The 24237-nt window shown below is 39.9% G+C and overlaps 1 protein-coding gene across 1 annotated transcript in view; it reads left to right on the forward strand.

Moving 5' to 3' along the window:
* Positions 1–20951: 20951 nt before the first annotated feature.
* The window catches only part of vegfc (vascular endothelial growth factor c), a 35723-nt gene continuing 32437 nt past the window's right edge, over positions 20952–24237 (forward strand). Inside the window, exon 1 of the mRNA XM_064335079.1 lies at positions 20952–21488. Within this exon, the coding sequence (XP_064191149.1) occupies positions 21372–21488 (117 nt within the window). The 5' untranslated portion in view covers positions 20952–21371. The remainder of the gene's footprint in view (positions 21489–24237) is intronic.

Genomic DNA, 24237 nt, shown 5'->3' on the forward strand with positions numbered 1-24237 from the left:
GTTCAGATTTAATTACATATGATTCTCAAAGACCACATCATTACATCATTGAGGTTTTCAATATAAAACCGTAAGTATCCTGTATGGAAATGTCAAAGAAAGTTTTCACAGTTTTCAATACACTGAAAAGACTTTCTACTTTCCTCAAAAACTATCAGCTTAATTTACTTCTGAAATGCAGATTCTCACATTATCACCTATACCACTTATTTTAAGCTCTGTGTGGTGTATGCAGAAGAGTAAATCCATGTTTATGGACTTCAAATATCTCTCCTATTCATTAGAAATCATTACAAGAAGTGCTGTTTGGGTCCAATACCTTTTAACAGTACTTCTTCTGTTTGAATAAAAATACCCTATCTGGCGTACTGCCTGATCTTTCACCATAGCATGACAATCCTCTGCAACAGCATTACAATTTTTGATTGCGTGAGAAAACATATTTGAAATTAATTCCCATGTATTACATAAAGCCAACATGTTACATTAAAATGTAGGATTGCAACAGGTTTTAAAATAGTGACATTAAGACAACAGGTCTCTATGTTTAGAAGGCTTTAACAACTTATGCCACCATCTGGAATACTCTGGAATAAAGCTAAATTGAGATTGGGGTTCCTAATGAAAGCTTACTTTGTCTTTTGCGAAATTTCCCTCAACTCAGATACGGATTAGGCCACAATAATGGAAAACTGTCAAGTTATAAAGTCGAGACGCTTTGGGACAAAACAATTTTGAACCAGTTCCAATCTGGACCCAATCAACATTCCATTACATTAATGGACCCACTTGTCCTCTAAGATTTACTTTTTTTTTTTTAATACCAGAGAGCCAAAAAGAAACAAAAAATAGGGCATTTTACATAATACTGTAGCAATCGTTTAAAAGATTTATTTCCTACGTGTATCTCTCAATGGCTGCATTTCACAACAGCAGTTGCAAACTTTGAAATCCGACCATTTTTAAAATGAGCACCAACAATATCAAGATCTTCTAAATAAGCAATTTTATTGCAGGCTTTATTTCATCAACTGGGATATGATGTTAAAGCAGTTGGTATTGCTTCATGTGGAAAATGTAAGCAGCTACCAGATTGTGTGTCTTTTGTAAAGTGAATTACGGAATCTTGGAAGGTTGGGTAAATTAAATATGAATGAGTTATTGCCACTCCATGGTAACACCACAGTATTCAATCACATGATTGAATTTTCACAAGATTTTTCCCTCATGCAAAATGAATATCCATATTGAGAATGGCATGTTACCAAAGCTACCTTACATGATGTATCCTGTATAAAATTTGAGTTTACCACGTGTTTTTGTGATTTGTTGCTTAAATGGTACTTCATGCTAAAAATAAATGTTGTATTCTGTTTTTCCATGTGGTTGCATGCCCACATCAATATAGGACTCTACAATGAGCTTATGTAGAGGTCAGAGGTCACTTCTTTGTGGATAATACGATTTTATTGCACATTCAGAAGTCAACAATATCCAATTTTCAAAAAAAATCTAATTCTTGGTATTCTTATTGATCACAGTAAAATGTTCACTGTTAAATCAACTCTTACAGAGTACATACGGTCCTGATTTCAGTGGAGTTGAATTAACACTGGATTATATGAATCAAAAGGGTTGGTACTTGATGGACTGGTTTTATTGCATTAATGCAATGCACAGCAACACTGGGCACTGGCCAAGCAAGGGAAGGCTTCTGCTGATTTATCCAGTTCCAGAGGTCCAGCAGTTGTTCTGAAAATGGCATTCCCTCTGTGCCCTTATGGAAAATATGTTTATGATGACATCGCCTTTATAACTGTCCTAAAGGAGAATGGTAACCCCCTTCCCCCATCACCCCGTCCCCCTGCTCTCACATACATGTCAACACTATTAAATCCAAACAATACTTTCTTAAAGTCCTGTATTGTTCAACCAAATCTATATCTATCACTGGTGTTAGAGCAGAAATCACAAGGTCAATAATAAACAGTGAATTATTGGGAACCACAGCAATGTTTAGTGTACAATAAATCTGAAAAGTATAGTACATTTTGCCAACAGTAATTTGCCAACAGCCTGATTAAACGATGTGTGAAAAAGGCACACAGGATAGCAATTCTGTGTGGGAAGGTTAAGATAATGAAATAAAACATATAAATCAAAAATTTCACATTATTAGAAGTCAGCTAAACCAACTTGAATACCAAAGAATTGCACCATGCTAAATTGGCTACTAGGGGGTGAATAATCATCTCATCAAGTAAAGGTCATTTGAGTATTTTCACTCATGGCTTTTTATTGCTTACATGAGTTCAATTGTTGTTTTATCTCTTTTTTATTAGAGCAAAAATTCAAAAACATGCAGTATAAAGAGCTGACTCTCACTGGCTGGGATTCGATCAAAGTGTCCTTAACTTTGACTAACAATTTGACTATGCATGAACAAAGTATGAATTCACTTTTTCTTCTTTGGCAAGTTCAGATATCACTAAAACAAAAAAATGTTTATCGAATACAGACCATCATCTTTGTCATCCAAGTTATTTAGCATTTGACATTTAAAAAAAAAAAAAAAAAAAAACCTTGCATTGAATCCTCAAGCGATTTCTTACTTGTTTAACAAAGAACAAATTTTCTTTAAATATGCCAAAAATGTACAAGCATATTTCAAATATGCACAAGGACATAGCTTGGTCCTTTGGGGTTATGCCAGCAATGTCACTTGGAAGGCATTTTGTTTTCATCATTTGTTCCGCATCTGTAAACAGGAAGACCTTGACTAAAACCTTGACTCTTTTCACTTTACTTAAAAACAAACCCCATATTCCGTTATCTGATGACTGTCTCATCTGAAAAGTCTGGGTCTCCTGATGACTAAGGCAATGGAATACTCTCCAAAACAGTGGATACGTTTTGAGGAAAACACCCTGTGCTTTATGAGGTCTTCACACTTGGCAGTCCATCTACAGAAAGTCTGGGGTGAAGTACTTCATCCACAGAGTGCCAATATAAATCAATTTTCTTACTGTTTTCTCGGTGAAAAGATTGCTGTGCCGTAACTGAATATTGACATTGGCGTCAGTGCCCATCACATTCGGTGGGATAAAGGATACAACAGAGCTTGACACCAATTTGATGTGACGTGAATCTTTGTGTGACCCCTCTGGTGAGTGTCTTTCTTTGCCACGGGTTACAGAACTTAAACCTTCTCTGGATTGTATAGCACAGCAAAATTAAAATGCCCTAGGCTATGATCGCAGACTTCATTTGCAACATCCTCCATCGGGACGGGGAACCGCTGTGCCCCTTGGTCTTGGCAAGCTCAGGAAGTTTGAAATCATGTATTTATCAACCATTTCGAAGGCTCAGAAAGTCCATGAACTTTTTTTTTTTTTTTTTTTTTTTAAACCAGAGAGCCTTGCCAAGAAAAGCTGTGATAGATATGGTGGTATAGCAGCAATACTCCTGAGGTCAAGCATCCAGATGTGATGTGAGCTACAAGTAAAAAATGAAGGGAGGGGAAGGGAGAGAGAGAGAGAGAGAGAGAGAGAGAGAGAGAGAGAGAGAGAGAGATGCAAAAAAGAGGAGATCAGTTAGTCTGGCTGTCTCAGCTCAGCAGAACAGAGTTGAATGAATGCTTTTTTTCTCAAAGGACAAAGATGGGGGGCTTTGGGGGGAGGGGGTGGTGGGGGGTTCCCCTGGGAGTAGAGCTGAGCTGGGCCTTGTCCGACCCAGTCCGAGGTGGTCCAATTCCCTCTCCAACCCCTTCACCCTGCTCTGGCTCGGGTTTCAAGGGCTTCTTGATGCCTCTCTTGTGAAAAGGGATTTAGGCCTTGTGTACGTTCAGGAAGACCAACAATCACACAGGGGGCTATTTAAGGTCTGCCACAAAAAACACAAACAGCACAGAACTCCACCACAAAGAACATCTTTATCAAATCTGAGAGGGGGGGAGAGAGAGAGAGAGAGAGAGAGAGAGAGAGGGCGGTCTTCAGTGCATTGTCATCTGCGACAGAGTTTCACTCTGAAATGTGATTTAATCGGAACCTAACTTAGGTAGAGGTCTTCACTGCTTGTTATGGTCATCTACATATTTCAAGGTTACATGATATTGCAAAGCAACATATTTCCTATTTCATATTTGCCAAAAACTACTCTGATTGGCCTGCCAATAAAGCACCATCAAACTGGAGGGAAAAGTTTGGATAGACAACTGTTATAGGGCTGTAGGATCTTAATGAATTCATACCCCTTTCACGTCCATTTTCTCTATCCCTGTGTGACTAGTGGCCCACAGGAATGTTATGATGGGCAGGCCAATGTTGGTGTGTGCAGGAAAATGCAGTTACTAAATCAAGTGTGTGCCTCACCTGGAAGCACAGGACCCCTTACCTGGTCTAGTGACTCCCTAAGAAACATGCTAAACCTGTGAACAGGCAGCACAGGAGTCCGTAGGAAGTGTTTAAATTTACAGACTCCGGCCTTGTCTGATAGTGAAGTTTATGTGTCTTTTTTATTATGTTTAACTAGGTTATAATCAACTGCAGCCCCTGAACTGGCCCCTGTAAACCTAGGCAGGCCATAGTTAAAGCAGACTGCACCACATGTGAAACACTCCGATCATTATTTAGTGGGCAATTATATGCAGCCGTGGCGTTGCGACGTATGATTTGTTTCAGCTTTAAGCATACCTTTGTACGTGTTTTTTTTAAGTCAAAATCTTTACATACCTCCTCACAAATCAAGCTGTGTACACAGAAAACACAGTCTGAAGAAGAAAAGGCAGTAAGTTCATCAAAATTAACAAAAAACCTAATTAATGGCCAATTATCAATGACAATTTTGGACAGGAAAAGGGGCATTAAAGGCATTTTTTAGGGTAAATCAATGATGCATCTATATTAGCGAATATCATTTACTGAACTACCTCATTTGCAGCAATACCTATGACTGTAAACATTTACTAACTTCACATGAAAATCATACATAGTTTCCTCTCATATTATATTAAGCAGGTCAAACTTGATGCTGTCAGTCAGTGACTTGTAGTGTGCAGAACAATCCGAAGATATTTTCTCTAGCAAAGCATTGGCTCAAACCAGAAAGTCACTGGCAGTGCAACAGTAACCCCACCAATTTTGGAGGATCATCATCATCATAATCATCACCTTATTAGTTATAAAGCACGGATATACAAAAACTGTACAAACTGGACGTGCACCCCCACCTTTGTCTGACCTGTCAAACCCAATAAGAATGTGGAATCTGGTTAAAAGCCATGTGTGGCAAAGCTGAACAAATTGTGCTTGTGGCCCCCCCCTCAGTGAATGGCAGCTCTTTATATCGATGTGTGTGCATATTCACCGGTGTATATATGAATGAGAATTTAACAGTTGGGATGTGATGAAAATGAGTGCTGACAGATTACCAAAGCGGGACTGAGGTTTTGGCCGAGAATGAGTTTACCAGCCTGATTCGAACCTGTGCCTGTCCTCTCTCAAGTGGTCATGTCAGATCTGGGTCCCCCCTCATAAAAAGAGGCCTGACAGACCAAAAACGTAAATGTCTGTACCTCATGTATTGATTTATGAGAGTTAAAATCTTAACACGCTTTACACAACACAACCCCCAATGAAGTGACCGGAACCTGCTGTCAAACACAGCCTGTGTGATTAAAATTCAAATATATAAATCACTCAGCATTGTGGAAAAAAAAAATCTAAATCAAAGTGAAACATGCTTTGTTTGATCTGATTCAGCTATATATTAAAGGTACCATTCATCCTGCAAAACCATGCAGTGGACTGTAGTGGCATTTCTTCCATGGTAGCATGTCGCCATTGGTTGAAATTTATACTGAACGTTTGCTATTCTTGTAAATGGCCACAATTCAATTAAAATTACAGCCATTTGTATGTTTCAGGTGCTAATGAAAAAGGTTTTTTTTCCCCCTCAGTTGAATTATTACAAATAATACAGTTTGGAATTTAGAAACTCTGAACGGTTGTAGGAGAGACCGAGAATTAATCACAAGCAAAGGATTAAAATACTGCCTGTCACTTGTGCAGAGACACAACACAGAATTATGTCTGACTTCAATGAACGTTTGTATACATTTCACTGAGCTTAGAATTCTTAAGATTTCATTTCAAGGTCACAGAAGAGGTCAAGAGCTATTTTACAGCAGTACGAGTAAACACAAGTGTTTATGTATTCAGGAACTAATGTATTTGAATAGCATTTTCTTTGATGTACAGTGGAATTTTTAGCTGCACTTTTTTGATATGGTTAGAATAGAATATAATTAAGCAGCGTTTGAAAAAGACGTTACTAAGAAGTTACTTACTGTATACAAACAAACGTGTATTGATTTATATGAATAATTCAACTGTGAATTAAGTTAAATCCAATTTATCCATAATATCATAAATTATAAATTAATCATCCACCAAATGCTTGGATGGAACAGTGGTGATTTCTGTGTCCAGTTTCATTAAACTTGAGATTTGTTATTTTATTTGCATTGTGTTTTATTGAATTAAATTCAATTCAGCGATTCAGAAGACTCCTAATAAAAAATTAAAAAAAAAACCACAGTGCATTGTGACTGCAGACAAACTTTCTGTACATTAAAATAGAAGCACTTCTCATATTTATTATTATAAAATGTAGTGATATTTAATATTCACTGTCAGTTAATGGTTGAGATTCTCAACAAGAAATATAATCTATACATCTGGCTGTCCTGTCCCTTTCATTTTCAACAGACTTCTGTCATGTTGGAGTCATTTTAGAGGAGCAAATCCCTAAAGAATTTGAAATTCCTCACCAACCCACAGTTCTGTTGTCATGACAGCACATTAATAGGCCCACATTCCATTTTCAAAGAATGATTAAGCAGTTCATTCACAAAATATGGCGATTACAAATGGTGGGGGTTTCTATAAGGAATTTGCTCCCACGAAGTAGTTGTGGCATTCAGTTCATTGTGGGGAAGTTCATCTGGGGGTTATATTGCTAAAGTTATCATTACCTGACAATCGCTTCCTGCCACGCTGTTCTATTCTGGCCAAAGATTTTCATGGTACATAACTTCCTAAAAGAATAGCCCATTATCATTTTCATTTATTTGCTGTACATTTAGAATCACCAGTTGTATCCAGGAAGCACTTCAGCTGAATGGTGTGAATGCTTCCAATGCATTCAATCAACAGCCAGGGACCATTTCAAGAATCTTTGAAGAGGACTAATTATCCATGATTCTCAGATCTATATGTATATGGGTGTATGCTAAGACTTAAGGCATGAAGCTGATGATGTACAAATCTAATTGGGCAAACACAATCTTAAATCTTATAAAAAATGTAAATATTTTATTAAAATTTTGTATTTCATCAAGTTTAATGAAGCAATGGCCAGGAGAAAATCAATATTTGCCTTTCATTTCAAAAAATGGCGTTGTCAGGTTTTTGGCTCAGACACTGAAAAAGAATGTTTTGTGCCTTGCATGTGCAGATTCTCTATCTATGCCCTATTAATTATACTGCTGCAGGAAACTCTTGACAGGGTTATATGTTGCCATCACCACTCTGTGTCACTGCCTGTTGCAATAGCTCTTCCCCAACTCCATATTCATGGTTTTTTTTCCCCCTCCCTCTCCCGTGGAAGGGGTGGCTTTCCCAAGACCCAAGCCACTCCTGAGCCTGCTGCCTGCCACCAAAACCCAGGCCTCCCGATGTTTTCATACAACCTGCACTTAACTGATTTAACTGGGCTGGAGAATTTCAGTCCTGGAGGGCCATTGTGTACAGTATATGCAGGTTTTGGTGCCCACCAATTACCCTGGCTAAATGAGCTAACTGGTGGTATACACCAACAGGGGTTGGCATGGAAACCAGAAACAGATACGGCCCTCGTGGGCCACCTCTGGGTCTCACAGGCTGAAAAAAAGCTTTTATATATACACTGTAGATGGCGCTGGTAGGTTCTTTGAGTGCATTTTTATTCCAAGTATTCCTGTCCATTCAAACTGACAGTCAGTGTCAAAAAGAACCTGCCGGTGGCTGTTCATTTGACTCTTAGACATCAGTTCAGCAAAGGGATTGCTTTTCTTGTCCACTTGATTTACGAATTTTATAACCTGACAAAAAGCCAAGGATCTTCTCATACTTGTATCCAGTAGTACTGGGGTAATTTCATCATCTGGCATCAGAACCTTAGTGCAGTGCCTTCAGGCTACAATATTAACCTAGCACATCAGACTAAAATATTTGCAAGTTATGATCAGATCAACCTGAACAGCCAATGACAATGATAATAAAGTAGTTTTCCTTTATCCTGGACACAAACTTTATGGAATGCATGAAAATGGCACTAGGTGATATTTCAAATGGCCTTTATTTAACATTTCACTGGAACATTTAGTGCACATCAAACTAATTCATACATGCTTTCAGCAAGAAAGGACCACTCTACAGAATAAACAAGCAGAATTACTTCCAGTACTCTTTCGGTAGTCTTTCCTTGGAATCTCCAATTATTTTGACACATTTTTCACAGATGATTATAAAAGCTTTATTGAAGTCTCTGTCATCAGTTAGTTATTTGCACTATAGACATAAATTGAGCAAAGGAGCTGTTCTTCTGTCATCCAGCTGGCTTACTTGCTTTCTGCCTTTATTACAAGCCAAGGATTTTCTCGCAATTATTCACTAATACAGGCGTAACTTGATCATCTGACTGAACTCGTGATTTAATTAGTCGGACGCTATTGTTATTTTCAAACAGATCATATTATTGAAAAATGGCATCTCTTAATTAACATTTCCAACATTCATTTTTCACTCAATACAAAAAAAGGAACTTGACTTGGCTGCTCTCAAATACATTTTCGTTTGGTTTAATTTCAGTGCTAAAAATATCGGAGTAAAACCAACAAGCCAGAGCCAAACAAATGGCTATTACAGGAAACTGTAAACCGTTCATACACCACACATCATACAAATATATACAGATTCCTTTCCAACAGATCTTGCCAAAAGCAACCTGAGAGGCCAACACATTCACAGTCTGCTGGTTCCACACCGGGCATCCAGAGTTTGCCGTTCTGATGGATCATAACTAATTACAGAAATCCATGCTGTGTTTGGGGATTTATAGCTTGAGCTGGAGCTGAAGACTGCACTTAAAATAAATAGCTTCATGTTCGGGTAGGGGTGCTAGTGTGTGTGTGTGTTATGTGTGCGTATGTGTGTGTGCGTGTGTGTGTTTATTGTGGAGGTAGGGATAAGAAGTACATTTCTACGCAATCGATGCCAATAAATTACATCAGTATTTAAATACAGTACGTACTGTAAATAGCATAGCTGTGGCCTTTCAACTAGCAACAGCAGTGAAGCACGGCAACCCGTAGACTAGGCTTTGCACAGCTAGTAGACATCGCCCGTCCCTGAGTTTGCTATGCTTCACAACCACATTTCCGGGTTTACTTTGCGCAGCAGACGGTTGTGTGCATGAGTGGGGCCACCCCGTCACACCGAGCGATTTTAACGATGACGAAACGCTGCCTACCGGTTATTTTGTTAATCTTGTCGCAAGGGTTTTACACACTCGGCTGCCTTGCTTATTTGCAAATGCCGCTGAGTGCCACCGAGAAGGAACGCAGAAATGGCTCATTTGCACTTCAGAGATGCATGGTGGGTCGTGAGCATGAATAATATAAGCGTGCGGACGGCGGATTCCTAAGAAACTGGGTTTCTCTCACGTTGAGGACCAAGGAAGGCATTTCTCATTACTCAAACCGGGTTTTAGAAACAGAGGGGTTTGTTTCTCCCAGGGGATTAACATGACAGACTTGGCAAACCTTCCTGGGAAATGGCCTACATAACTCTTTCAGTACATGACAAGTCTGAAGTGCCGATTGCAGATTCATAAGGGTCCTGCTCCGTTGCATTGAAAGTAAACTACTGGTTCTGTTGCTCCACAATTCAGGCAGCAATAAATTGTAGAACATAACACGGCCATAGTAGAATCTTATGTTCCTTAATAAGTCCCTCAATAAGATTCTGTCCCATTTTCTGTGAGTCAGTGTGGCTTTTTATCATTGACCTAAATAATAAAGACTCCTGAAAACAATGTGCATTCACAATTTGTCAAAAACGCAGTGTGTACAGAAAGTATTTACTCCTTTTTTGGCCATAGAGCTTGACGTCATCAACTTTTAGATGGAAATTCATATTTTTGATATACATTTAAAAATGATGTATCATCAAAGCAGAAGAAAAATAAGGTATTCATCATTTAATAACAGTGGTTCACATGATTTCAGGAAAATACATTTAATTCATCTTTCCCTGAAAGATTCCCCTCTAAATTGGATCTTCAGGGATTTTAAATCATTACTGAAGGAGTATTGTATATAGTTCTTCATGCACAGCATTACTGTACATCTGGTGCAAACCAAACACTGGTAGCTGGAGCAGACCCAGCACGTCACACTGTTCCTCACAGGACAGGACCTACAAAACTCGCCAGAAGAGCTTGACACAAATTTATCCTTCTGGCACATCATTTCTTTTTCACGTCAATGCAACAGATGTTAAAGAGGTTTCCCCGGCGCTTGTACTGAGGAGGTTTCGGGAACAGCACTCATGTCAGTTAACAGCCTTCTATAGAAGCAAATTATATTACTTTACGTAAGGAGACACCTGCTTACGGTTGCCAGGGAAACAGTATGCCATTTTGGTGGCTTGTTATGACAATCATTGTGCTGCAGCATGTACATGTCAAGAGAAAACGTTTAGGTGTAAATTAATGATTTACATCAATTAATCTGTCTCTTTTTTTGCTATCCAACTTGCCCAATTTGGCAAGTGAGGTGAATAATTCAGTTGCCGGAAGGCCCAATGAACATGCCCTGGGAAATCGGGCATGCGTGAATGTCCAGACATTTAACTGAAACCCTTCCTCACTGGGTGATATAATGGCTGTAGATATCCCAGCCATATTTGGTTCTGGCACAGTACAGATTTAATCTGACTGGGGAAGGGCAAGCGCCTCACCCACATATGTCCCCAGGGAACCCAATCCTTTGTTTCCATAACACATTCCTTCCTTTTCGGGTTCCTGCTTTACTGGACTTCATTCATAATGTGTGGCATCTCGGCGTAGGAGGGTGCTGAGAAGTGCCAGTAGACTAATGATGTGCTGTTTCCCACAAGTCGATACCACTGAACCATGGCAGTGTAAAACTCCACGGCAGTGACAGTCAAACACATCCCCCCCTCCGCTAACAACCTCACCTGAATGTGCACTGGGCCGAGGCCCCTATTCAACTTATCTGCACTGCACTTTGTCCCTAATGCTGGCTAATGAACCAAAGCAAGAGCTTAATTTTAATTTCTTAGGCATTTTTCTCTTACTGTTGACTCATCTTATAACGAGTGGAAAGTGCCAGACTTGTTCATAAATCTTATTAATAAGTTCATATTAGAAGTCCCTGTCTCTGCTGCGTGACATGCATGACACCCTGCCAGCCCATACATTAACAACGTCAGTGTGATAATTTAGATCTAAAAAAAACAGCAACCGCAGCAGTCCTGATGTTTATTTTTTCGAGCGTATCCATCTGCTCATTAACCACTGAACGAGGCATATCTCTGCTGGACTGTGCAGACAGAGGGCAGGCTGGTCACTGGACCAGCAGTCAAGAGGTCTGATTTCACTCTCACCTCCTCTGTGATAAGATAAAACACAAATGCTCTGGGTTACCAGCAGTAGCCTAAACTCTGTGCTATCATCTTTACTTGTAATTAGCATCTCTCTTCACTTCTTTGAGCCAATTTGAGAATACAGCAGGCTTGGATGAGGGAGTTTTTTTCTATTTTCCTGAGCTGAGCTGCATAGCAAAATATAAAGCGAGCATAGAGAGCGAGAGCCTAACAAGTGTCGCAGATGCTTAAGGGAACCAAATCTAATACAAATTCCTCTGCAAATTCTATTACAGGGCTAAAGTGCTAGTACACAGCGAGCAACATGTCATCTTGTCCCTTGGTTCTGCTGAATACCTGTCCTGAAGTGGGCATGCCCCAGTCCCAGTGCAAAGACAGGGAAACTGCATTGCAGACGACACCATCTTTGTGATCAAATATTAATTCCCAGTGAAGGCGTTTCTTCCCTTTATCGCCAATGCATGTGTCCTTTTTTTTATTTTTAAATTGCATATTTTTGTGTGACGTACAGGGTAAGTGGAACCCTTTCTTTTTACTGAATAAGTTCTTAAAGAAATGATGGCTTGAATTGTATTGCTCAAATTTAATGTTTAAGACACTTGCGGTTTGACAATATGGAACCCTGTGATAGATAGTCCTTACAGAGTCAAACTGAATTACATACGCTTTGGCCTTCATTGTGTGACTGGAAATCCAGGTTGGCCGCTTAATGAAGTTTAAATAAATGTGTCCATCCCTTGACCGTAGGAAGCCGTCAATCTGTGGAGCTTCGAATGGTCACCGTTGCTTACACAGCTGTCGTTTAATTTGCCATCCTTCGGCTCGACTGCATTCTGGACGGGACGGTAGTGGACAAACAGTATCGAGTTGTCGGATGTGTAAATACAAGAAACCGGGCCAAGAAAGTCTCCTGGCTGACGTTTTATTGGCATTCCCGTCCTGTGGTGCACTTTGCTATGAGAACATTTTTTGGCAACTGCATTTTTTCGATTTTGAAGGTCATTTCATATTCCAACATTCCTGTTGCCCAAGCAACCCAGGGAAAGCTGAGGACATGTCTTTATTTTTTATGATTTTACATACTGTACATATAATTTTACATTTTTTAAAAGTTATAACAAACAGAATACCTGAGAGCTCCCTTGAGGTCTAATGGAAAAGCACAGTGTTGCCTTCTGTACTTATTGGCAAGATTTACATTTACACAGATCTCATACATACCCAACAAGATGGACTTTCGTTTCGTTACTGGATTGATTGATCCAATGCAATGTCAATCTATGTTTTCTCATTCATCTTTATAAGACTAGATGCATCCATCACAAAGCCAATATTTAATTTAATTAAAACATAATAAAAATGATCATAATATGAGCACAGAATTTTAATTAAACATAAAGAATGTCATCTAAAACTGTACACTGAAAACACTTGCACAGTACTGAGAGGTGGAGTGTTAAGCAGTTCAGACCTGTGTGTGTGCGTGTGTGTGTGTGGCTGGGATTGGTGCATCATGTTGGTGGGTTTGTTTGGGTTAAAAGTAAGCTGAGGTCACCCTTCAGCGTTACAGAACTCGTCCGCATCATCCCCTGACCCCGAAAGGTTAGCGCCACAAGGAATTTCCTTTTGAAGGGGGGGGGGCTGGAAATCCAGCCACTGAGATGTCATGGATGTCTCCCCAATTGGGAGATCTTTTTAAGTTGGTGACACAAATAACAGTCTTTTCGTAATTCGAATCCACCTTTATGAGTTGGCTCTTCATGCCGGGCCCTCGCTGTTGATTTAGGTTGTTACCGTGGGACGCGTTCACAATAGCTTTTGACCCAGAAAGTTATAAATTAGATGTCCTTACAGCCCAGTTTATCCTTAGGCGAAGGCAACGTGTCATCGTAAAATCTATTTACTCAGAGCGCGCACTCAGTGTAACAATGCCATGAAAACACGAGGAAGCTGAGCGGCTGGCTGCCTTCGCAAACCTGGTTTCAACCTAAATAAGTGCTCTTGAGGCTGCATGCACGCAAAGTCTTTAACTCTATTTCCAAGTATCAAAATTACACAATTTCCTCAAGATATTTTAGGAATTTACAAGGGCTTTGAGGAGGCTGTTTTTGTCGAAAGAAATACAACTGCGCGTTCTCGGAAATTCTTGAACACGCGGTTTTACAGCGTTCTAATCACTCCGGTAGATCGAAGGACTAAATCTGCTCATGACCTCACTGTGACCTCACACACATTGCGATGCAGTAACTCCCCGTTTGATTGTGCAAGGTCAGTTAGTCCGCCTCATCTCCGCCATAGTCAAGGCTGAACGTGACCCCTTCTGATACACCTAGTATCATGTTCCATGCGCTGTGAGGCAGCAGTTCAGCCTCTGCCTTTGAGTCAAAAGAAGTCCAGTGCTTGTATCCATACTTCATGTCTCTTAGTGATTGACAGAAATACACATTTCCACAGTATATCATGTAAGAAGTCTGAGCCTCTGCATGTCTTTGAGGCAATGTGTGCCATTGAAAATGAAAATCAATGGATTTAGTCACCAGTCGTTCTCTGGCTCCCAGCTGAATGCTTAGTTAATGAGTACGTGTTCACTCTTAGCAAGCAGCCATAATTTGCTTGCCACTGACTAAGTTAAGGGAAAAGGTAGGTATGAATCGAGGCTGATATGTAGCTCAAATCCTCGGAGGCAATGCTTTTGCTACAGTCGCTAATCAAACCCAGTCCCAAGGCTGCAAAATAAAAGTACACAAGAGTGAATGCGCGAGCACAGGAGTAATATTTCTGCCATTGTGAACCCTGTTGAGGGCTATAATCTGGTTTGACTCTCCCTCCCCCCGCCCCCCGAACCCCCACCATGGCAGCTCTGCCGCCTACTAACCCTCTTTAGAGCAGAAATGTATTTACGTTCAGGCTGACGTTATAATTCCCCTTAAACGGCAGCAAAGCACGCCAAAAAGATACCACTTTATTTTGCCCTCTCTCTCTCTCTCTCTCAGTGTCAGGAAAGAGGTGATGCGTTTCACCTGGCTGCCAAACTCAAAGCCTGCCACGCCATGCGCCCTGATAACGTAAACAAAAGCGAAGGCTATGGGAGCGCGCTCTACTAGATAATGACCCCTCTAAGGCCGCGCAATCAAACATGCCCTGGGGCAGGTCAGTTGTCAAGGATCTTAAGCTAAAGTATAACATTTAAAGGAATGACCTGCAAGGAACCATGTGTGCACTCCTAAGCCCTTTCTATTAATAATACATAATTCCTTAAACTTATATACACAACACGGCCTTTTATGCCTCATTAGCGAGAGTTTCGCAGTCCCCACAAATCATTTAGGAGACACGACTTAAGTCTGAGAATGAACAATTACTCTGTCGAGCGCAGAGCAGAATATTTATTCAGCCGAAGCCAAAAGTTGAAAGTTGCAACACTTTTCTGAAGTTTTAAAGATCTCGCGATGCGTTTGGTTCCAAAAAACACCAAGGCATTCTTTGATGGTTTCAAACCGATTTCTCCTGAGCATCAGTTTGTGAGACATATTTATTTGGGCAAATTTGCTAATTCAGTATTATGCATATGTGGTCTGCTCTCCCGTGGACAATAAATACTTTCGAGTTGATCCATATTATTAATTATAAATGGAAAAAAAATGAAGAAAAAAATAAAATGAGTATGCACAGAATCTATTTTTAGGGAAACTGGCTGGTGATGGCATTTTGAAAAAAAAAAAAAAAAATCAGAGACATAGCAAAATCAGAAGTGACTGTCAAAAGAGAGCAGATGTATTTTCTGCAATGGTTGTGTTTTCGGTAAACTGGGAGACTCCTTCAGCACTCCTAACATAAACTTCCTCGAAGGAGTTATTACCATACGACTGAGACCAGGCAACAGAGGAATCCATCAATCTTATGCACTGCCGAGAATGGGACACTTCATCTGTCTGCTGTATTGGAGGAAGCAGACTGGTGGCAGTTTGTTCAGAGAATGCAACAATGACATGTGGGTCAAATGCAACATCAGGCAAGGACCTATAAATTCACTGTTTCGATGCTTACAGAGAAATGTTTCCCATTTTATTTCAGTGTCATGGCAAACCGAATGTCGAGTGCTTTTCAGATGCATGATTACTTTTGTACTTGGCTGACATAGTGAAAGGTGCCATTTTGTCACATTCACCACTCCCCTCGGGAAAATATGTTTTGACAGGGCTGAGATCACACTGAGAGTCCTTACTCTTCTGGTTTTCTCTTTTCTTGTTTAAAGTTGAATTGAACAGACTTGAACAGGCATTCGAAGCTTAAGGCTTACTGTTGGCAGAGTGAGACTATAGAGTGCACATCAGTCACTACTGGTTGGACAAAGGTCCCCCACAGTAAGGATTTCACACTGACAGTATGCCTGAATATGCAGTACACTAATGTCTACTTGATAAAAGTTTAAGCTGAAGGTTAACCTATTTTCCCCCTGCACTGGAAAAATAAACTCCCTTTGGAATAATAATAAAAAATAATAAACATTTCTCAAAGTACTGTGCAATATGTAATCCAGAACTGAATTAATAAAATTTGAATATAGGCCAATATATACAACAGACTGCACAAAAAGAATGCTTACTAAAAATCATTCTACATAACTTAACTCACATGAGTCCTGCAATAAGTGATTTATAATACTAACACGGGCAGTTTTTGTGGTTTAAATGAAGCTGTGTTTAAATATTACATTTTACAGTGTATATTAGTGTGCGCGAGATTTAATTAATTTGTTTATTTATTTCTCATACGAGGCCAGACAAGGTTCTCTAAATACGAACGCTCTTGGCTGCGCAAAGTCTTCCAGCATAATCCCAGCCCACACACAGTTTGTGTTTGCGTGTTTGTATAAATAATTGCTCTTGGTGTCGGCATTCCGACAAAGGGAGCCTCAAACCATTCTTATCTCAGGCTTCGCACGCGTTTTCCTCCTCGGCAGATTAGCTTACAGGCAACACTCCCAGTTTTAGCGCTGAAAAACTAAAAAAGCCACACAGCACTGTGAGCTCCGGGTGGAAAGGCGATGCAAAAAATCTGTCTTGATGCCCACTCAGTTTATCCACTCTCCTAATTGAAATAGTCTGAGGCAATATGTTGGGCCTGCTCAGCCTGTTACAGAAAAAACCAGTGTACTATAGGGCAGTGAGTGGAAGGCAGGGGAAACTGTGAGCAGGTCCTTGTGCCTCGACATTTGTCTTTTTTAGGAACACATGGTTTTACTATCATGCTTTTAAAGCACACCGCGGCTTAAAGGCTGCTCAAGGCCATGGCTTCTCAGAGTTGAAACAAACATGTGGCAGTTGTAGTTTAAGTGAAGATGCACAGAACCTCGGATACGAGCAGCTTGTTAAGCAACCGCAACATATACGTGTTTTTAAATGTGTCTTTGGATTATGACGTATCCAGTCTTTGGCTCCTGTAACTGAACACAGTCAGTACCCAAACATAAAACTTACATTTGTGTTAATACTCTGCCTTATAATAGATGGCAGGATGGCAAGCTTGCATGGACTAGGTTCTATACCCCAGAGGCATTCAAAGGAACACACTTTTTATTGTTTTTCTTGTCTGTATGTCATTCTATGTAAGTATCATACCATGTTTTTTTTTTTTTTCTTCTTTCATAAAATGTAATGAATCCACACATTTTTTACTGGTTGAGTGAATACGATCAAATTCAGTTAAAACCTTTAATAGGTTTCATTTATTCAGATATTGATATGGGACTGAGATGCACATTTCACTGTGTGTGTGTGGCAACATCTCTGTATCTGCTGTAAAAGCTTTTAACTAAACTGATTTGCTTTCTATCACCATTCTTTCTCCTTCTCAAATCTCAAAACACTGGTTGAGCCTTGCTTATTGTACCTGCTTTTATAAATGTTGTAGAGTTCTATGTTAGAGCACTATATTCTCTGGACTGAGGTAACTGTAGCAGAAAAATAAGTCACCTACCCCCCATCCTGATTCTCCCTTCACCCCCCACCCTCCCTCCCCCTTTATGCACACTGAAATCAGGATGACCCAAGATGTTTTCAAAGCATGGGGGATGCCACAAATTCCACCTTTAACAGGGGCCACCAGTCTCGAAACAAAGAGGCTGTCGGTCGTCTTGCATGGCACCTTCCATTATGGTGCGGTTCCATCAGGGCAATTCCTACCAGAGAGCCCAAGCTGTGCATACATCCCCAGATGGGAGAGGGAGAGGGGGGTCTGGCTTCACTGGTTTAGGATCACGCAAGGACCCTCACGCACATTCCTCCGCGAACGCTTCCTTTAGGGCCCGCATTGACTTGCACTTGTGTTTAACAACATGTGACGCTCCAGCCTCCTCGTTTTTTTGTTTCTGGAGTTTGCTGAGGTGGGAGCACAACCTCTCTCTCTCTCTGGCAGGAAGAGGCCAGTCAAGTCAGCTGAGAGAGTGCGAGGAAAGACTTGAACTGCTTCACGGATGAGCACACGACCCTTTGTGGCGTAATGAGTAATCCTCACCGCCAAAACCTGTGGAATTCCAATTCAGAACACCGGCATATGGCAACCAAATAAGTGTACTGTTTATACGTTTGCATATAATTAGTGTAATGACGCTTTTTATTGGACTCGGTGACCCATATGCTCCATGCAAATGGAAGAACCACAAGGTATGAAAATGTACTACCCTAGAAGTGGTGAGTCATCTTGACAAAATACTTTTGAAAATATGCTCATTATGATAAAAAAATTTCATGTAAGTGAATTCCCTGAAACAAACACACAAAAACAAGAACTGCCCACGCATCCTGACAGGTTTTAGATGGCAGCCTTGACTTGTGACTCATTAAAGCCGCAACGTGTTTCTGTGAGACAGCAGCAGTTAGCAAGATCAGCTCAGAACATCTGTTAGCATGGGTGTTCCCTTCCACAGGCGGAAGTCCGATTTGGTGGCATGTTCTAGAATACTCTGAATAGTGCCATGTCATGGTCTGTCTTTGCCCCCCCCCCCCCCATTGGTGTCCCAGCCTTGCTGAAAACACTATGTTGATGTGTTTGTACAAACTATACATGGTCAAGCATACTGTATATTCTGAAATTATTAACTCATCGACACAGAAACAAAAGAAAAAGAAAAATATTTTAATGTTGAAAAGAAAATGCGATGCAATTTAGTCCAGCAAGGCAGATACCTGCCAATGTGTGTCATCTTTTACTCAAGTGATTCAGGTAATCCCTGATGGGTCACATAGGACAATATGGGCAGGCAGGAGACTCCATGTTTGCACCCATTTTGTTTTATCATTATGGGATTATTCAATAATCTTAATAATTAGTTCCTTTAAAAAAATAAAATAAAATTAAGGAAGCTAATTGACCTTTATGAGTCTCACAAAAAACAAGTGGTTCACAGACCACCAACCAAGAACTACTAGATAAGCAGAATGTCCTTGGCTGTGAGACAGGTTCAATAAATCTTTCGTAGTGCTATTCCTCATTAGCAGACCAAAAAACATGATATCAAGTAGCAAGTGATGCTCTTCTATGGTGCCATTACTTCTAATAATTCTGTAATGCAATGTTCAGGTGTAGTGCTAAGATTCAGTTGAAAAGTGAAAATGCTTTGCCCTTAATGGCGAGCAACTACTTCCAAAAAAGGGTTTATAAGTCTGTTCTTTACAAAAACAAAAAAAATTCTGGAAAATGCATGGCATCATGGAAATTCTTTAGTGATGAATGTTTCATTAATTCAAATGCATCACCAGTGTGTTTAAATGAGCAAATTAAGGATGAAATTTAGGGGTACTCAGTATTTCTAGATGCACAATATAAAAGCATCAAGACCACATGTGAAGAGGCTGTAAAGATGACATATTTGCAAATAAAATCTTTCACACTGCACCCAAGCACACGTTACAATACAGGAGAGAATTTTATAGTCTTGAACTATTTTAACAAGAAGCTGTAAACTTATGTTTTGAATTACCACAACAATGCAGGCGAGATTGAAAATGTAGGCCACCCGATTTATTCAGTCACATATTGATTTATTTTGGCAGCATGTCTTCAGAGGTGAAAAACTTTACAGGTTAGTAAGCAGTGATCAGTGAGTATAGTAAGTGAATAGGGCACACCCACATGTTGCATTCATACATGTTCATGTATTTCAGACCTTGTGATAAAGGTCTATCATTTAACATATATGAAGCTGAAATCAGAACATTAAACCAGCTCGACCCTGTTGCACCCCCTTAACCCAATGTCACTGGAGGACAGACTGACTGAATCCTACTCAAGCGTGTAAGTCCATTTATTGAGCAACCCAAGCATGACCAGGCAAAGCCAATGGTCAACTGCACAGAGGTGATGGGGTTTATCACTGATGTGCCTTTGAAAGAATACAATAAAACATAATCTCTTTAATAGGCTGGCTCTGCTGTTCTGACTAATCATTATTGATGTGAAGCAAGATCACGTCATCAAATGCTCCATTCGTCACCAGATATACTAGCAGTCCAGCTATTTGGTTTCTGCAGTAGGGGTGTGTGAACACTCTTGAGAAGTTAATTATCCCCAATGTGCATTCCCTGTTCAATGTTAGTATTTAACGGCATCATAAGTCTGCTGTGCCTCAGTTACATTATGTGTTGGATGGTAACAAGGAGAATTAAGAACAGTGTTCCAACCTTTGATCCAAGAGGTTGAATTTTCTTGAACTCGCTTGAATTAATAATTATGAGAGGTCTGTCAAAGAGGCAGGTGAGCGCGCACAGCAATGCACGAGCTAATGGAAACACTGCAACGCCATAACAGTGCGCTGAAAGAATGGAACATGCAGGCCAAGTATGATGTCAAGAAGTTCTCAGTAAAACGACCCCGAGTTCCAAACTGAAATTACTATAAAAGTATGGAATGCGTAAGTAGTTTAAATAACAGTGACGAGCAATTGTCAGGGCCAAATTAACCAGGAACTTTAATATGCCTTTAAATAAGTAAGCCATAGCCTACCCTGATATATGCTTTCGAATGTTCAAACGTTATGAGCAGATATCACATGTGTATCCAATTGCACACGACCATAACTATGCGAATACACAACTCAGACCCAATTACGCTCCATGTTTGTATAACAGCAAGAGATTTGTGTAAAAACATCTCCTGGAGAAGGCGCACGTGTCCGAACTCATATTTCTTTCCCCGCAAACCTCCTGCTTTGTATAAATAGTAAGTAGCAGCAATCCTGCTCAGACCAGACCCAAAAAGGGGGAGGAGAAGGCAGGCCAGGGACACCGTGAAATTGCATTAAACATGCCATTCTCCGCTCTGTGCACTTTCACGCCATCTGAAGTTTTTGCCGACTGGATGTCTAGTGCTGTTTTGGAAGTCTCGTTCCAGCAAACACGTGAAACGCTTGACTTTTAAACGTCTCATTTCACAAACGAATACGTCGAGGTCACGATTATTACTGCAAGATCAGAATTATTTAATGAGCGTCTACTCTTGGAAAAAAAAACCTCGGGATACCTTCTTGAATTTTAATTTGTCCGGAGAACTACGCTTGAGAAACTGAATAACCCAAGAAGCGTCAAAATTGAAGGAGGAATTATTGCCAGCCTGATTTGCCTCGGATATCTGAGACTGTAGAAAATGAACCATTGGGGATTATCTCTTTTTCTGGTCTATACCGTATGCCTTTATACAAACATCGCTGTTGAATCAGTCCATGATTATTATGAGTATGATCAAGATGAAGGAGATATCAAGGTATGTATTAGATTTTTCTATGGGGTTTGTTTGAAAAGAAATGTATGTCACATACAATATAGATTACTGAAACTTTTGAGACTACAAATACATCACCGCTGTTTTTTTTTTTTTCAAAGGCAAAGTCTTTTTTTTTTTTTTTACGTATGTGGATGAGAATATTTACATTTATAGTAGGCTAGTTAAGGCACACCATACTAAGCACTCTAACCATCCTTATTTAGCCTAAATGCATTCATGTTGTTTTTGGCGCTCACATAAGATTTTCTGCCTGACAGTGAATTTAGATTAACAAAAGCAGTTTGTCCCTGGTGTACCTGTTAATAACATGCACGACACAGATAAAGCAGACAGAGGGGGAAATATTGAGGGAGCATGATTTGAATAGGAGGAGGCAGGTGTCACTGGGTCATAGCACGAATGTGCGGGTGCGCTGTTCTGGAGAAGATTTAGAAAAAGAGGCGAGAGATAATCTCCAACACGTGACTTTCATCGTCTAAGATACTCAGTTTTTTTGTACACATCCCCCTTTAATGCTAGACTACACTGTAAAATGTCCACTGTTAATTAAACTCTCAATGGATAGTAGATGGTCCAGTTTCACTTTCCAGAGTGGGACCAAATGCTGTGTACTTGGGTAGGCTGCAAGCATCGCAGTGCGTTGGGTCTTGAGCATCAACATTCTGCCTTTAATGGTTCTTTATTAATGATAAAGTTTATAAATAACGTGCTATTTCATTTATTATAAAATACCACCGGATCCGTGGTCTGCGATCATCACTTGAGCTAACTTTTCTTTGAGTGGGGGCGTTTCATTTACAAAATGTGCTGACATTGCGGTGAAATTAATACTCTGAGCAAACTTCTCGATTAGTGGGGGCGTTTCGTGTACAAATGTGCAGTCATTGCTGTGAAATTAATGTTGGACATTATATTTTTCTTTTTTGCTAATTATAAACCGGCGCTTTTCAAATCTAAAACTAGGGCAGTCCTCCGCCTAGGCGAAATAGGAAATACGTGAATAGGCGTTTCGTGTGTATAAAAAAAAAAATGAAGTAGTTTACCATTTAAATCAGTGGATTTCGGTAGCAAGTAGTTAAACACATGTGCTCAAGTCCCCAGCAGCACCCACACAAATCTACTGCAAAAGCGTGGTGGGCAGATGGAGTAGCTACTTGCATCATTACGGAGTGTGGCTGTCAAGATTTGAAAAAGAGAACTAATCATCCCACGTTTTAATGCATAGACTGCAGGTGTGTTTGGGAAATATATTGGCGTAACAAATAACGTATACATGCGCGTTTGTTATTAAGCTAGATGTTCAGGTATATGCCTAAAACTGTGGAAATGTAACGTTCAATGAAAAATCTGTGGGCACATTTTTACTGAGGACGGATTATAGAAATGCCAGGAATTGTCAGGGTTCCTGCTTAGGGGAGGGGGAAGGAAGCAATCAAATCCATGTATTTGGAACACCAAGTCAAAGGCAATGTGAAGCAGCATTCTCTGCTGTTGAAAAACCTAATAGGGATTTTGAAATACTGAAGAAACCTCACCCTCATCCCAGTGACTGCCATTTGCAAGATAACATACTTGGATCCATATATTCTTGTTCCAGATGATAGGATTTTCAATACAAGCGATTTAAAATAGTGTAGAACCTGTTATGTATATTGAGTAATTTCATATGCACATAAAATCTTGGGAATAAAGCAATAATTTCATTTTTCATTAGTTGTTTCCAAGTGTCTTATTTATTTATTTATTTATTGCTTAGGTTTGCAGAATGACATAACGAATTACAGTTTATGTTGGTTTAAATAATAATTTAATAAATTCCACAAATCTCTTTCAATTGAATGTGTACTTTTATACCATCCTTCTGTAAAATGATAAATTAGCATCTGCATTCACTACTAATTTGTTATGCACACTATACATTTTTTTACCAGTTAATGTATTCAAATTGCACATATTGCACTAACAATGGTAGTTCCTGCATATTAGCTGTCATCACGTGCATAGTTGCTAACAAACCCCTCAACATTGCCTGTGATTATGATGCAATTCCGAAACTGCATATCACAATGATGCCAGACAGCTTGTTGTTGGTGTGGACATAATGATGCCATTTGTGCACCTGGCAGAGAAAATTCATCTCCAGGAAATGGAACTCCAGGAGCAAAAAAAAAAAATTATGTCCCAGACTGCCCTCTCTCCTTCCTCAGTAGTGTGGCCTAAGATTGTAAATCCATCATCTATCAGGTCTCCACAGGCTGTTAGATGGATTGCTTGCCCTTACCTGACCCTCTGCTGTGGAAAGAAACATAAGAAGTTCTCAGCATAGGAAATAACATTTAATTGCAGTTGACAAGTTACATTGAATCTGCTCTAAATTATGCATTGGGTAATGGAAATTATATTATTTGCTGTAATGCATTTAGCCCACCCCCCCCCACCCCCCCCATACTGCATGCACATTCCCTAATGCCCTGACACATAGCTTTGCTTGAATTTTCCCCTCAATATTTTGGACCTGAGTGAATTACTTGCCAAGCATCTATGTGAACAATATCTTTTATGGAGTTAAATCGTAAGGATTACAATTACTTTAAATGGCTCCATATGTAGTGCATTGCTGACAGGTTGACAAAAGCAAGAATACCTCTGTGTGTGTGTGTAACAGACAGAGAGAGAGAGTGCATGCTTCTGCATTATTCCTTAGGTAGCATGTCCAAATGTAGACTTA

This window comes from Anguilla rostrata, chromosome 5, assembly GCF_018555375.3.
Source record: "Anguilla rostrata isolate EN2019 chromosome 5, ASM1855537v3, whole genome shotgun sequence".
In the NCBI taxonomy this organism is placed as follows: domain Eukaryota; kingdom Metazoa; phylum Chordata; class Actinopteri; order Anguilliformes; family Anguillidae; genus Anguilla; species Anguilla rostrata.